Source organism: Lactuca virosa, chromosome 5 (genome assembly GCF_052849685.1).
Source record: "Lactuca virosa cultivar CGN04683 chromosome 5, Lactuca_virosa_CGN04683_v6, whole genome shotgun sequence".
In the NCBI taxonomy this organism is placed as follows: domain Eukaryota; kingdom Viridiplantae; phylum Streptophyta; class Magnoliopsida; order Asterales; family Asteraceae; genus Lactuca; species Lactuca virosa.
This window is the reverse complement of record NC_136430.1, coordinates 158601228-158618352: the sequence shown is the minus strand read 5'-3', so window position 1 is coordinate 158618352 and position 17125 is coordinate 158601228. Positions and strand designations below refer to the sequence as shown.

Below are 17125 nucleotides of genomic sequence, written 5' to 3'. Positions count from 1 at the left end.
GGCCACCGGATTTCCTCCTTTCGAATCGACTGCCATCTTCTTCATCTCTTTCCGGCGTTGTATCTGCTTCTATCACGATTTCGGAGCCTTCTCAGCCGCCTCCTTACCAGCCGACGACCGGAGCCGCCACCCTCGTTGTAGAGGCCGTAACTACCAGCCTTTGCCGTCGCGTCGCCGCTGCGGCTGTTTTGTCCGTCCGGTCGTCAATCGCCGATGCTGCTGCCTCAAGGGTTCCGTTTGGGTGCATGTTCAGTAGTGAGAAGTTGTGTGCGTGGAATGTTGGACGGAAAATCGAGGGAAGGAACCACCATGGCCGCCAGCCATGGTAGCCGCCGTCTGTTGCCATTATTCCGTCACCACAGCCACCGTGGGAGGTGGCTGTGTGTGTATGTTTTGCTATGTATTTAGGTGTGTGTATTAGTGTGAGTGTGTGTGTATTATCGAGTTGTACATTGTAATGGTGCCAAACAAAATAATAATAGAAATCTCAAACCACCACCGTAGAGTGGTGGCTGCCGCCTCCTGCGGGCACCAGCCGCCGTGTTGGGTGGCGGTGTGCCTAGCTTGCGTATTGACTCGTTTGGGGATGCTTAGACGGATTGGGCCGACGAAACCCTAATGGGCCCAATGAAACCCTAATGGGCTTAATGATATTCTAGTGGGCCTTATAGGCCTAATAAAGCCCTAATTGACCTAAAATCCCACCCATTTGATAAATGGGCTAGTGTATGGGTTGGAAACCCTAATTAGGGTTTGGAAAACCCTAATGCCAATAAAACTCAAATTTGGGGAATTAACCGGGACACACGGGAATTATTTAATAACTGAAATATTAAATAATAATCAGTGGCAAACTAACTTAAGGCAATAATGGACTTAATGGATTAAGTCCTTAATGGATTAAGTCCTTAAAGGGTTAAGTAAGAAACACTTAACCCTAATCATCATTTCATGTGAAAGCCCTAATCTCACTCGGGCTTTGAATTGGGCCTTCCTATTGGGCTTTGGCAATTGGACTATTAATGGACCATCCAAGAACAAGTTAATGGACCAGAGTAATTGGATGGGCTTTAGGATAAGGTCCATGTGAGGACTTAGGCCCAATTTGGAAAATTGGGCCATAGATGGGCCATATTTAGGCCTTTATGATTATGTGATATTGGGCCATGGGAATTGGACTGGAATAATTGAATGGGCCTTAAGGAAAGACCATGTAAAGGTCTGGGCCCAATTTGGAAAATTGGGCCATATGTTGGGCTTTGGCCCATTATTTTACTTTTGGGCTTTTGTAGTGTGAGTTGGAACTTGGGCTTGGAACCCAATTATTAATTGGGTATTGTTTGATGTTGACAGTTCGGGAATCTGTCAACCAGCAGCGAGAGCTTTACCTGCGGGACTTCAGCAGTGCCAGGTGAGTTATCCTCACTATACTAAGGGGTCTAAGGCACCAAGGCCGGCCCATTGGATGTGTTATCCTAGCAGTGTTAGATGTTGAGTATGAGTTAGTGTTGCATGCTAGTGGTTATGCCAGTTAGGTAGACCTGTAGGACTACCTTTGATGTTATATGATTATTGCATGCTAGAGGATATGCCAGTTAGGTAGACCTGTAGGACTACCTGTGATGTTATATGATTATTGCATGCTCAGTGGTTATGTGGTATGTTATATGTTATGTGGGATGGGTTGAGGTTGTACTGCTCCGTGCGGTAGCCAACAGACCTTAGGAGCATTCCAGTTACGGGCTAAAGGGAGACTCGTTCTGTGGGCTCGAGAGCATTCCAGTTACGGGCTAAAGGGAGACTCGTACTGTGGGCTCGGGGGTAATCCAGTTTGTAAAGCTGGGGACCCATTACATGTTGTTCAGTTGGTTATGATTGCGGGCTAAAGGGAGACTCGTACTGTGGGCTCAGGAGCATTCCAGTTACGGGCTAAAGGGAGACTCGTACTGTGGGCTCGGGGGTAATCCAGTTTATAAAGCTGGGGACCCATTACATGTTGTTCAGTTTGTTATGATATGTTTATGTGGACTGTATGTGTATCGGTATTTTGGGGGTAACTCACTAAGCTTTCGGGCTTACAGTTTCATTTTCTTGTTTCAGGTGCATCAGAGGATCGTGGCAGGGTAAAGGCGTGATCGTACAGCTCCTCACTTTTTATGACTATGTTTCTGGGATACTCTGATATTATACATTTTGAAAACAAGTTTGTAATAACTAATGGTTTTTGGGTTGCTTAAAAAGTTTTAAATTGGCTTGAATTTTTGGGTGTTACAAATGAATAGCTCGTACGTGTATCAAAGTATAGTATATGTATTCCGTAAATTTATCGTGTTGTTAAACTCTATGTGAGTCGTTATAACCATTCTTGATGAGATTGATATGTCTGTCATGACGTTCTTCAGGTGTAGCTTGTTTAAGGTAAGATATTTGTCACCCTAGACTGGCCTAGTCTAGCTGTAGCGAACAGATCAGGTGCGGGGCTGTCAACCCCGTATAGATCTATACACAAACTCTCGCTCTCCCTCCAGGAGACTTTGGTTATAACTACAGGACTTAGGGTTGTACACTAGGTAGGTACGGTTGAAAACGTGTCTCACAGGAGCCTTAACTAAATTTACGCGAACAGTGTATCGCATTATTATCGCTTTAAAATAATGTTTCGAGTATGCATTTGATTACAAAACATTGGCAATGAAAATACCATTTGTTTTTATTAAAGAGTCAAGTATTGTTTATTATTAGTCCGATTAACATAAAATGTGTCATGAGGCCCAATAAGAAAATCAATGGGCCTATAAGGCCCAATAAACATGAAATGAGTATACGAAGCCCAATAAACATGTATTTGAGTATAACAGGCCCAACAAGCATGTAATGAGTATAACAAACCCAATAAGCATCTATTTGAGTATAACAGGCCCAACAAGCATGTAATGAGTATAACAAGCCCAATAAGCATGTATTTGAGTATAACAGGCCCAACAAGCATGTAATGAGTATAACAAGACCAATAAGCATGTTATGGGTGTGTCAAACCCAATTTGAGTAAAAATGTCGTAAAGAGCCCATTTATTACGAAAATGATCGTTTTAGTCCGATTTGTGCTAAAAATGACATAAACAACCCACTTTTCTTAGAAATGACCTTTTTGGCCCAAGTAATCAAGATTTTTCAATAAAAGCCCGCTTTTGTCAAATTTTAATTATTTGGCCCACTGAAACCAAAATTTACAACAAAGGCCCATTTTCATTTCAAATGACATTTTAAGCCCATTAAAAACCAAAAATTTATAAATAAGGCCCATTTTGATAAAAAGGACATTTTAAGTCCATTAAGGCCAAAAATTTACATTTCAAGCCCATGAAACCGTGAATTTCCAAATAAGGCCCCTTTTATGAAAAATGACCATTTTAGCCCATTAAAACCGTGAAGGCCCAAAATAAGCCCATTTTGTCAAAAATAACACTTTTGACCCCTACAAAACCGTGAATGTCTTAAAAACCCATTTTTATCCAAAAATGACTCTTTTGGTCCTCTCAAAACCGTGAGTTGTCACAAAAGGCTCACTTTTTGTTTATTTGTCAAAAATGGCCCTTTTTCATTATTTCTTTGTGTTTCTAGTAACTTTTGCATGTTAAGACTTTTGAACATTATGTAGAGTCACTTCAAATATCTTAGTTTACTAACATCAACATGATTTGGTAGGTATTTCGAGTTTTATGAAAGTATAACAAGCTTTCATGACCTATTCACACCATATAACATGAAAATACACACATACATGCATAAATACTTAGATCTGGCACAAAACCAACTTGTATTCTCCCCCAAAACATAGTAAAACCGAAAACAAGGGGGTATGAAGATCACCTTGGTGATGGATTCGGTTTTGATCAAGAAATGAAAGAGAATGAAGGTGTTTTCGGCCTTGGAGTGTTCCTTTGGGAAGAGTTTCGAACTTAAGAAGTTTTAGGAAGCTTAAACACGAAATGAATGTTGTTATGAAAGTAAATCCTTAACTCAAAATAGGATAATTCAACTTGATTTCATATGATCGTACCACAAGTGTGTAGCTTGAAGTGTTCTTCTTGAACTAACCCACACACCCACAGTTTTAGAAGAGGAAGAGGGAAAGATTGCTTTGTGTTCTTGAGAGAGATATGAGAGGATTTTAGTGAGTTTGAAGTGGAAAAATAAGGTTGATGGTGGGTGCTCTCGGCCGAGATTAAGAAGAGAGAAGAGATAGATTAGTTTGGTTATTGCTTAGTGAATTATCATCTATGCCTAGATGTTTGGTGGGTAAAATGCATGGATTACCCCATACATTAGTGAGGTGTCACTAATTGAATGAATTCATTTTTTTACAATCGAGAATGAGGGGAGGAAAAGAGAAAAGAAATGTTTGGGCTTGAATTGGATAGCAATCGAGATCTTATAGCCCAATAAGAAAGCTTTCGGCCCATTGGGCTCACATACAAGTTTTCGGCCTAAATGAGTAAAAGGTATGGGTTTTCGGTCCATGAAAAACAATTGAATGGTTTTCGACCCAATAAGGCCCATGAAGAGTCTTATGGCCCAAAATACTATCGCTTAATGAATGTGGGTCCAACCTAGGGCCCAAATGTGGATTCTTGGCCCAAAAGGATCAAATTGAAGGTTTATTGGTCCATTAGGCCCAATAAGAGGATCCTGGTCCAATAAAAGTTTGAACCGGGAAGTTAGGGTTACAAACCCAAAGTTAAGTGAATGTAGTGCATTGAATTAGGTTTAGAGCTTGCACAAGTGAGTTTTGATTCAAATTGTTGTTGTTGAATGAATAACATGTATAACGTTATACTTAGGGTTACAAGATACACCAAAAGTTAATTACACATGGACGAAATTTCCTAGCCCGAAAATGCTAGTTGTGACACATTCCCTCTGTAACACCCAATATCATAAAGGCCAAGAAAGGAAGGAAAACCCTAAGTCAAAAGAGGGTCAACTCGTCGAGTCCAAGGAAGAACTCGGCGAGTCGGAGCGGGATCCGGGTGCAAGATTAAGTGACCGACTCGACGAGTCGGAGAGTGGACTCGGCGAGTCAGGTCTGGGTTAGGAAGCCCTAATTCCGAGACTTGGTACCCTATTTAAGCATCTTATTCTCTTCCCTAGGGTTCATTTACAGCCTCTCTCGTCCAGAACCCCAAAAACCTAGCCACCCAACTTCATTTTTGGAGCTTTTGGTGAAGATTAAGGTCCATTGGAGTGGATTTTGAAGGCTTGGGAGAAAGGAGCAAGGAAGGAAGTGTAGATCCAGCCTTCACATCGAATTGGCAACTGTTAGAAGGTAAAAAGTCTGGACCTTGAGCTTTCAAATGATAAATCCCCTTTCTAGCTTGCTTTTGGTCACATTTGGATCATTTCCAAGGTTAAACTGAGTATTAAACCCTTAAGGATGGTTTGGACAACAGATCTGGACACTCCTGAGCTTTAGAAGCTCAAAGTAGTTGGCTTTATTCAGCTAAGGTCCCATTTCATGACCTAGGTCTTCTTTGAAGCTTGGATTAAGTGTTTTAGCCCCATAACACCTTGCATGCACGTAAAGTTAGCAACTTTACGTGCAATGCTAGCATAAGGAGTCCAGATCTATGAGTTGGAGGTGTTGGGATGGTCTGTAATCGACAAAATAGAGATGCCACAAGATAGACTCGGCGAGTCAGTTCATGGACTCGGCGAGTCGGGTCGCAAACCCAAACCCTTCTGTTTATGATTCGGATCAGTGAGTGGAGTTAGTAAAGGATTCAGCCAGACTGGGTCCGTAATGGACATGAAGATCATGGTACTCGACGAGTTCGAAGAGGAACTCGGCTAGTCGAAGACAATCTTCTTGGTTATGAAGATGAACTCGACGAGTTGTTCATACAACTCGGCGAGTCATGGTCTAGACATTCATACGATGATGATGAACTCGACGAGTTCAAGGATGAACTCGGCTAGTCGGTTAAGGATAGTCCCGAAGTGTTAGATGAAGGAGAACTCGTCGAGTTCTCACTAGACTCGACGAGCGGAGTCGGGGTTGTTTGGAATTTGAGGAGTATGGACTCGATGAGTTGGTAGAACAACTCGGCGAGTCGAGTCAACTGGAAGTTGACTCTGACCGTTGACTTTGACCTTGAGAAGGACCTTGACCAGAGTTGACCTAGTTGACTTCTGGAGGATAGTTAGGCTAATTTTATTGTTGGTATTGGTAGCTCGGGGAGCTAGAGGAGCAGTAGTTCAGAGAGTTGTCGGACAGCAGCCAGAGGGTTATCAGCAGCTTTAGCAGTTTGAGGTGAGTTTCCCTTTGTGTGAATGGGTCTACGGCCACAATGCCGACCCATGTAGTTGTGAGTAGGAAGACTCGGGGGTTAGCCCTAGGCACTGTTTGCTAGCATGATATTCAGGACCAAGGTCCAATGTTGGGCGGGTGCCCAAGGAATGGTTCGCATGATAGAGTATACTTGTTGTTTGTGTGATACTTGTATGTGCCTGGTAGGGAGGTGAGTGTGGGCGAGGGCCCGTATCTCACCAATAGCAGAGTGTGGACGGTGTTCCATATCTCATTAGCAGCAGAGCAGGGGCGAGGCCCAAGGTAGGAAGGGAGTGAGTGTGGGCTGGGCCCGTATCTTACTATCAGTGGGAGTGTGGACGGGGTTCCATGACTCATCAGTAGCAGGACAGGGGCGGGGCCCAAGATAGGCGAGGCCTTAGAACAAGAATCCAGTAGTATATGTTCAATTTGTGTGTTATGATATGATTGTATGTTAGTATATGTTAGCGGGCAGGGCCCAGAGACAGGCGGGGCCTAAGAGAAAAGATCTATACACCGAGCGGCGCTCGAAGCCAGGCGGGGCCTGGAGCAGGCGGGGCCTGTTGTAGCGGGCGGGGCCCGAGGTAGTGGGCGAGGCCCAATATTTACAGTATGCGATTATGTGGATGGTATGTGGTAGGTTGGGGAACTCACTAAGCTTCGTGCTTACAGTTTTCAGTTTTGGTTTCAGGTACTTCCGGTAGTGGAGGGAAGAGCTCGGGATGATCGCATGGCACACACCATAGATAGTCAGCCTGGGATGTTTTACTCTGATGAAATGAACAAGTGTTTTGAAAAGATACTCTGATTTTTATATAACTCTTCTAGTATGTTTTGAAATGATTTAATACTATGGTTTAGTTATGATTTAAAAATGAAATTTTTAGTCGTGATTTTTGGGATGTTACACCCTCCTTGACTGCTTCTTGCATTCCATCTTTGACTGCTTCCTGCATTCCCTCCTTCACCCTTGCAAGTCATGGAGTTATGACCCCTATTGTTGCATTTCCCACACTTGACACTAACAAACTTTCTGGTAAGTTTTTCAGGTTCACTTGCACCATGCTTATGCTTCTGACTATTATACTTTTCATCTGCACTTCTCTTTCTCTTGGTCTTTGGTCTCCTAGGTTGAGTGTGATGTGGTGGTGGTGTTAATTTCATTGGACAGGTACTTTTTGGCCACATAGCTCTACCCTTTATAAGGGCCACAGTGTAAGAGTAAGCTTCTTTCCAAGTTTGAAGCCAATACACTTTGTTGACATAAGTGTAAAGCTCCCCAACTTTGTCTCCACTATCAGCCATTTCATGTATTGTAGCTATGACATGTCTGCACGGAATCCCATTCAACTCCCACCTTTTGGATGTACATGACGTATTTGTCATGTCAACCACATGATGGTCATGCCAAGGACCATAAACTTCGTACTTTGCAGTCGCATTCGATCTAGCCCTATATTGGACTGAAGCTTCCCTGTTTCTCTCAAGTAACTTTGATGCTATTGGAGTGAGTGGACCTGGAGCTTTGGATATCACTTTCATCACATTGCAGATCCTATTCATAAGGTATTTCCTGATGAAATCAAGACAACTTATGATGGGATTATCCCTGCCATGTATAAGCTTACTGTTGAATACCTCACACAAATTGTTGAGCAATATATCTGATCCTACTCTACTTGTATTAAACAAGTACACTATATCAAATAAGTCAAATACAATGAGCACTAGTAAAGCAAAACCTAAGGTAGGGAATATAACCTGAAAAGTGGCTTCTGACCCAATGGTGAGGGGGGGGGGGTTTCTCTTCAACCACTCAAAAGCATCCTTATCAAACCGGCTAAGTTCATTCATGTAATGTTCAAATTCTGGTATTATGGTTGCTGTTGCACACTGCCATAAGTGATCTTTATACTCTTTTGTTTTCCATTTTTTCATCATATTGTCATAAATATGCCTTGGACAGAATCGATGCTCAGCTTGTGGGTACAGTTGTGCAATAGCAGGTAAGAGTCCTTGTAAAAGATTATCCCACATAATTAGTCCTACAAATGGTTAACAAATGAAAAATTAGTTATACAAAAAGAAGAAAATAGTACCTTTTGTCTATCACTCATGAAAGTAAAGTTAGAATTTGAATACAAATCTAAGTCGTCTCCTAAGCATTCTACAAAATCATTTCCAGCTACTCAAATTTTCAATCTCAACAATGGCATATGCCACTGGGTATATGCCATTATTTGAATCCAATCCAACTGCAGTGAGTACTTGGCCTAGAAATGGTCCTTTCATAAAAGCACCATCTAGTCCGAGAATATTCTCTTAACCATGCTTTAAATCCTTTCTTTAATGCCCCTAAGCAAACATACACCCTCTTAAACTGCCTTGTTTCTCTAGCACTGTTAGGCTCATTAACAACCTCAAGCTTCACAGTTGTATCCACATTAGTTGCTTGTAGTTCTAGAAGATAATCTCTTAATACCTCGTATTGCTTTGTGTAGTCACCAGTCACCTGCTTTTTAGTTGTTGATTTTGCCCTCTGTACTTTGTATATGGTCACACTAACTTGAAGTCTCTTCTGAACTTGGTCTTGAATGCTTCGAAGGGGTATTGTAGGGTTAGACTCGACCATGTCTAAGATTTCCGTGGATATATACTTCGCAGTGCAAGCCCTAAGTTTTCTAGTTTGAACACAAGTATGTTTGTCTAGTAAAATTTTCACATACCAATAATCAATATCTTTTAACCTTGAAGTCTGCATTGACCAAGAGCAATTCACTTTATTACCCTTACCTACCTCACTTGCATTTACATCAGGTACATTACCTTTACACACAACCCTAAGCCTCATTATGTCGTTTTTCTTGAAGCCAAGATTCCTTCTAGTTTCAATGGCAAGTTTGTTGACTTTGTCCTTAATTTCCTTTTTACTTTTATACTTTTGACCTACTTGAAAAGTAACTGCATGAACTTCACCAAGAGAGTACTTCTTCTCCTTTACCAACTGTTTTAATATTACGTTCCTCCTCTCATCATCGGTATCTTCACCTAAGGAGTCCCACTCATCATTATCGATTACTTCAACATCTTCAATATTTTCAATATCAACATTTTCATTAATACCCTCAATACCCTTTCCTCTGTCAACATACTCAACATCTAGATCAACATTCATATAGAAATCACTCATGTCAACCTCAACATCACTTACATAATTTTCTTCATCTTCAAGAAAGTCACTATCTTCCTCACTCCCTTCACTACCCCCTTCACCAAGTCCTTCACCAACTACCTCACTTTCAAATTGACCTTCAACAAGTCCTGCACCAACTCCCATACTCTGATCATTACGTCCATTAAAACTATATTTCTCAAAGAAAGGATCAAAGTCTTCAAATTCAAATGACTGGTCATAAAAGGTATCATACACTTCTGTATTTACCTCTTGATCACCAAGAGTTGCACCTTGATCATGAACTTCTGTATCTTGATCACCAATAGTTGCACCTTGATCATGAACTTCTGTATCTTGATCATGAACACTTATATCTTGATCACCAATAGTTGCACCTTGATGACCAATTTCAACATGTGCATCTTGATCACCAACAGTTGCAGTGTGTTCCAAGTTAAAACGCGATTTCTTACTACATGATTGACTCCCTTCAACTAATTGCAATCTCCTATTCTTATTGTATTCTGGTGTCTCATACCTTACCAAACCCAATTCAAGATTTGGGACCTCTTCCTGGTTTTGGTTTACTGGATACAAATCAGCCACTACTGAATTTGATTTTGGTAAGGGCACATTATCTGCTATTTCCTTAATTATGACCCTAGGTTTAACTCTTGGAGACATAAATTAGTTTCATTATGTTCAGTGTATATCTTGATGATCTTATTATGTTCAATGTACTGTGCAAGACTAAGTACATCAACATCATTCCCTAGAGCTCTAAGACCAAACTCCAAATCTCCATTTGGCAGTTGATAGTGGTAGTAAATGACTGGTGGTACCTCAAAACCAAGCTCGAGCATCACCTCGTCCAACTCATGCACAGAGAACACATCCATGTCTACCAGGTCCACGTGGTCTAGTTTTCCTTCAATGTAGCTTATCCCTAGGAATTTTGTGAACCTCCCTCCATGATGGAGCTCAATAGTGAACATCATGGGATAATCTTTTGTAAAAAATCATGAACCAAACCAAAAAAACATTAGTTTATACTGAGTGTAAGAGCTTTTTATTGTTTCAAACAAATATATAAGAAACAAAGTACGTTACCGTAAATCCGGATTGCATCAAAATATTGATTTCTTGGCTTGATTTCCCACATTTGGAGTATACTCGTGGATTCGAACTTACGATTGAAGTTGATGATCAGATGCAAGAGTTTAAGGAACGATTATGGTTTTTTGATCAAGAAAGTAGGTTTAGTGGGTAGAGAGTGAAGGGTCATTAACTCTAACTGTGTATATACTTCAATATGGCGATAATCGATAACATAGAGGTGGAAAGACGAAAATACACTCGTCTTTATTGCAGGTAACGACACATATGGACGGAAGTTAGTGTGAGAGACCAAAAACAATAGAAAGATCCAATTTTGGACCAGTGGTGCACCAACATTTCGTTTTGGACCAAAAGCACAAAAAATTGCCAACCACAGGCACCAATTTTGCAATTTTGTCTTAATCAAACAATGATCTAAAATCCAAATGTCAAATTTGATTGCTAAATTCTTTTTCCAGACAAAATTGCAAAAATGGTCTCTGTGGTTGTCAAAAGTAGGTAGTTTTGGTCCAAAAAAGTTTGATGGTGCAATAGTGGTCCAATTTTGGATACCTTGTCTGGTTTTGGTCCTTATGGTTTTCATTTCTTTGTAGTTTTGGTCCATATCATACCTGGAATGACGAATATGCCCTTAACTGATTTTTTTTAATTATAATATTTTTATTTTAATTTTAAAAATACCAAAAAAAAAACCCCACCCACCCAACCCCCACCACTTACTTCCACATCATATATCTCTTTCTTTTCCAAGAGAAGAAAACACACAAACAGATACACACATACACACACACACTCAAATCGAGCCTTTCTTCTACTTCTATTCTGAATCGAGTCGTTCTTCCACAGACCCCACCCCAGTATTTCCCTAACCATCGTTTTTTCGGTTCCGTTCACCACAGAAGGAGTCGACGTCATATTAGTCACCGTTCTACCTAAACGATTTAGGGTTTTCGCCACCACCACCATCGGACCACCCCTGCTTGTTGGAATACCAGCTTCTCACCGGAACGTCACTGTTCTCATCACAGAGAAGTACAAAACTGTTAATAACACTCAATTCTTAGGGTTTGGAACATGGATTGTCAGAGGATATCAGTGTCGAGATTCCGATGATTAATTGTGGTGAAGTTTGAGAGGAATCTGACAATGTTAGGCGAAGCTATCGTCGGAGCAGATGAACGAACCAGATTGTTGCTAGCGTTCCAACGGACTTCGAGTATATAAATGAGGGTTGTACTCCGGTGAATTAGCGATCTTTCGATGGAGAATTAGCGATCTTCCGATTGAGAAAGGTGGTTGGTTTTAGAGATTTCTGATGAGTTTTCGATTGAGGGGGTGTTTGGCTTATCTTTTGAGAGGCCAAAAGTCCTTTTTGGAAAAGTTGCAAAAAGTCAGGTTTTTCTGACTTTTCCAAAAAGCCAGTTTTCCTTATATCCAAAATCCAAAAGTAGTTTTTAAAATGCTTTTACCAAACATCTTTTACCTTTTATCTTTTCCTAAAAGGACTTTTGGCTTCTCAAAAGATAAGCCAAACACCCCCTGAATGTAGACATATTTTAGAAGATGAAAGCTTATATTGGGGAAAAAGAGATGAAAACCGATGGGGTAAGATTATATCGGGGAAAAGAGAGAGAGAAAGAGAATAGACACGTGGGAGATAGTGGAGGGGATTTTTTAATTTTCTTTAAACAATTGAAGTATTATAATAAATAAAAAAATAAAAATAAATAAATTATAAGGGCATAAAGGTAATTTTAAATGTCTAGGGACCAAACATATCAAAAAGATCTAAAATTAAACAACTGATACACCTCAAAATATTTTTTTTTTAACCAAAATCACATAATTTCAAAAAAATCCAAAATTAAACAACTGATACACACAAAATATTTTTTTTTAACCAAAATCATCTACAAATGTTCCTACCCAATAAAATTATGACAAGTGTCATCATTATTTTTTTAACTAACTCATTAAGGATATATTATGAATATATCAAATAAAATTAAATTGAATGATGATTTGTCATAATTTTAGTGGGTATGAATAATTATATGAATAAAATGTAGGAGGTAATTTCTCTTTTGTCGTTATTTCCAAATAAAATCACAAGGATACGAACAACTTTTATAATTTTGTCGTTATTTCCAAATAAAATTACGGAGGAAAGTCAATCTAGCCCACCGCCAATGGTGTCTATATGCACCTTCCTAATCGCAATCCCAAACTACAGCCGGTTTTGCATTTCACGAATTGATAAATAAATACAGTACCCTCACTCACGGATAATTTACTAATTTAGCTTCCCCTTAAATTCACATGATTCTTGTTTCATCCTTCTCGCAACTTCTTATGATCCTTGTCTCCCTCATGTTTGAATGCATTTCCTTACTTTGGATGTCCTACACCAACGACAGGTAACTTCGTTTTCTGCTCAGATCTTACTTTATCATTCATTTTAGCTGTCTGGATTTTCGTTTAAGCATATAAATTTGGGATTCAAGTTGTGGAAAACAGCTACTTGGACTTTGTTTGACCTTCTATGTATGTGTTAATGGTGAATTTGGGATTTATTTTTGGATGATTCTCATGTAGAATATAGGGTTAGGATGGTAAATTTGTAGGGTAATATTTGTGGATTTCTTTTCCGTCCACTAAAAAGCTGCAGATGGATCGATTTTAATGTAGAACAAAGTTTTCTTGAAATGCAAAATTGATCTGTTTTTTTGTTTTAATGTCAACACCAAAACAGTTGGTAATGCTTCAATGTACGTTCAGAGAACCTGCCTCTTATTTCAATGTCTCATTGTCTCTAAGTCAAATTGCTGTTTGATTTGTCTGCAAACTTATTTTTCGAAAGATTGAGTATGCAATTTAAGGTGCTGTTTCCTTTTTATCCAATGTACTTACTACTTAATGGGGACATGAATAAATCTGGTAAATTATTATTGTTGTTCCCTTTTGACTTGATGCAGAAAGAAAAAATTAAAGGAGTTAATGCATAAAGCCAGAGATATGAGGCTTTTATTTGATGAATTTTAAATCTTAGTAAAATTACACCAATGTTGGATGATGATACCATGTTAACAGCCGGGGTATCTCAGTATATTTTTGGGTGTTTATTACTTCTATTATTTTATTGTGAACTGTGTTATTAGTAAAAAACAATACTTATTTCTTATAGGGATGGTAATTAATAAATCTTGATATTGGAACAAATTGGTTTCGGTTTTTCTTACCAGTAGAAGTATATTAGCAATTGTGTATTGAGGAGTATAAGGGAATGTTGCAAGTGATCAATGGGATTCGAACTTGGGCAACTCCAAAGTGATCATCACTAGGCCACTCCAAGATTTAAATGTTTCACTTGTTACCAATTTATGCAACTGACACGAAGTATGTTTTCTGTATAGATGTATGTATAATCTCTAATGTTCTTTTCGGAAAGTATATTAATAACTTTAATAGACATATTCAAGTATTGTCAAACTTTGTTGTTTGTTCTAGTGTCAACCTTTAACCGTGTTTTGTTTTGTGTTTGTGTTTGTTACAGCTACAGGGCCATCTATTGTAAGGAAGGTGTCATTTTATGGATCTGACAAGTTTGGAGCCCCTTGAGGTTTTGAAAAGATTGCAAATATTTCTTTTCTTGTGATTCCAATTTCCTTCATATCCTCAACAACAAGATCATCGTTAGTTGTTTCAATAAATGCAAAAAGTAGCAACGTGCTTCCATTTCTCGAGGTTGGATTGAACTTGAACGCCGGAAATCGAGAGCTTGTGTTGTGGTAGCTCTCAAGGTATCTAAAACTGTTTCTTTTTATTACTTTATAAGTATGTTTTATTATTAGGTAAATGCAAAAAATAGCAACATACTTTCATTGATATGTTTGTTATAGCCTTCTACTTTATGGAGCATTGTAATTGTACTTTGAAAAATCTTTCTAATTATATATAGCAATATTATCCAAATACAAACAAGTTTCACTGCTACAATTGGGCAGATCTTTCAAAGTATAATGCCCTAATAATGATTCTATAATTTGGTAGACTATTCAAAGAACAATGTCTTGATAAGAAAAAAATTGTAAGTACAATGATGTAACAGAAAGAAATCGAATTACAAGACTATAAACATTGCTATTTCTTGCATCTAGCATTTTATCATTGTGACTTCCCTAGAGGTAGGTGCATTTGTTACACGGGAAAGGAGGGCATTCATGTCTTTTGCACAATCAAGAGATTGAGAATGAGTCCTCGACAAGAAAAAAAAAAAAAACCGCAATTTTTGTTCCATTGACAAGACACAAATGGATTTGTTTTGTAGATATTTTAGCATGAAGCCAGTAGCAGCGGTTGATGTTGATGTTGAAGAGCACGGGAGTTATAGGAAAGATATTGAGCATGATTTATGGCCTCTTGGGGAAATCAACCCAACAAAAGGAAGGTTTCCATGTTGTTTGGTGTGGACCCCACTTCCAATTGTCTCGTGGTTGGCTCCTTTCATTGGACATGTTGGTTTATGCATGGAGGATGGAGCTGTGGTGGAGTTTTCGGGTTCCAACCTTGTGAATGTTGATGATTTTGCTTATGGTGGTGTCGCTCGTTACATTCAACTTGACCGCAACCAGGTATTAAGCTTGACTACAGTTCGGTTCCGTTTAAAAAAAACCAAAATTCATTTCTAGCCCCAAAAGACAGTTTATTTATTATTATTATTATTTTTGGGTTCAACCGGATTGGTTTTTGGTTGCTTAAAGTAATAACAATCCATTGCAATGGATCATATGAACCTCTTGAAGTCAGGGAGAGTCATGAAAGCATAAAAGATATTTGTTGAATTTTTCAGTATGTATGTAACTACAAAAATATTCTAGGCAGGTGCAGAAAAATCAAAACCAAACCAAATTCAAAAAAAATTGAATCCTTTTCAAAGGCTTTGGGGTTTTGTTTTAAAAAGCCGGAAGTTTAGGTTTTTGTTGGACTATTGATTTGAAATAAATTTATGGAACGTTTTTTTGTTATTCTATATTACAAAACCCAACACGTATCTTCTTCATGTTCTCATTGATTCTAATTTCAACATGTCTATGTATTCAATTGCTATTTTATTGCTTTATGCAACCAGAAGAAGAAAAATTAAAATCTAGAAAAATAACGAAAAAAACTCGAACAAAATTGTTTGTTTTTTTTCCCTTCCGGGTTTGGGTTTGGGTTTGGGTTTGGTTCTGGTTTTGGTTTTAAAATGGAGAAATAGCAGTGTACTTTTATTTATTTATTAGGGAGGCAGGAGTCATTCCCTCCCAACCTACCGAACCCACTGCCACATCATTTTTTCTCTTTTATTTTTCTTCATCTTTCCCAACTCACAACACACGGAAACCCTATATTTTTGAACCCACTCAACCCATTCAATTAAAAAAAAATACAAAAGAATCAAGGTAAAATCTTAATTAGCAATAGAGTTACCGCCGGTACCACTCCCGCTTCAGTGGGTTGTTTAATTGGTTTCACTAACCCACATCATCATCTCTCTCTACTTTCTCTCTCTCATTTTCTCTTGTATCATGTGTTTTAAAACTTGTACCTTAGTTGTTTTGTATTTTTTTTTTTAATTGAGTGGGTTGAGAAAGATAGGATTTCCATGTTTTGTGGGTTGGGAAAGATGAAGAAAAAGAAGAGACAAAAAGTGATGTGACAGTGGGTTCGGTGGGTTGGGAGGGAATGACTCCCTCCTCCCTTATAGCATATCTTACTTTCATCTTTACTGTTACAACATGATAATTTCAATATTTTTGTTACCATTATCTATAAAGTTTATGTATGTATGTATGTAGTGTTGCTTCCCATCAAACCTTGCGAACCACACATGCAAGTACCGTTACAAGCATTCAGAAAACGGAACGGCTATTAGTTGGGATGATGCGATCCGGTCAAGTAGGCGGCAGTTTGAGCACAAATCTTACAACCTCTTCACATGTAATTCCCACTCTTTTGTTGCCAACATTCTCAACCGAATTTGTTATGGCGGATCAATGAGTTGGAACATGATGAATGTGGCTGCTCTTGTCCTCTTCAACTTCAAGGGCCACTGGGTGGATGCTTTGGCCATCGTTAAATCATTTCTACCTTTTACTCTCATGGCCTGTTTTGGTATTACCATTGTTGGCTGGCCGTTTTTAATCGGTCTTCTCTCATTTTCTCTTCTCCTCATTGCTTGGTTTTCTCTAGCTACATATTGTCTTAAAAGTCTTATGGAATGCTAATGCTAATGTTATTATTTCTTTTCAAAAATATCATAAGTTGGTTTTCTCTAGGCTCTAGCTACATAAATTTGATTTCTTCATAATATCGCATTCGTGAAATTGAAAATCATAAATTGTGTTTGTTTGTTGGGCTTCGGACCTTGTGTTTAAAAATCTAATGATGATTTTGCTGTCAATGTATTTTAAGATTTAAATGATGTCGAACAAGTTTCCCTTGTATGTTTAGCAACAAGGAGC

At 38.8% G+C, this 17125-nt stretch overlaps 1 protein-coding gene across 4 annotated transcripts; it reads left to right on the top strand.

Moving 5' to 3' along the window:
• The first annotated feature begins 12791 nt into the window (after positions 1-12791).
• On the top strand, positions 12792-16916 carry RTE1 (protein REVERSION-TO-ETHYLENE SENSITIVITY-like protein (DUF778)). 4 transcript variants are annotated; one of them, XM_079052802.1, is made up of 5 exons: positions 12792-13039; positions 13868-14037; positions 14176-14422; positions 14950-15253; positions 16460-16916. In XM_079052802.1, exons 4-5 carry the CDS (start codon positions 14960-14962, stop codon positions 16886-16888), a joined length of 723 nt encoding a protein of 240 aa, XP_078908928.1. In that variant the 5' UTR covers positions 12792-13039; positions 13868-14037; positions 14176-14422; positions 14950-14959; the 3' UTR covers positions 16889-16916. The 4 variants fall into 4 exon arrangements, with proteins under 4 accessions (XP_078908928.1, XP_078908929.1, XP_078908927.1 ...); XM_079052803.1 differs by having other exon boundaries at positions 13865-14018; XM_079052801.1 differs by having other exon boundaries at positions 13865-14037.
• Positions 16917-17125: the final 209 nt, after the last annotated feature.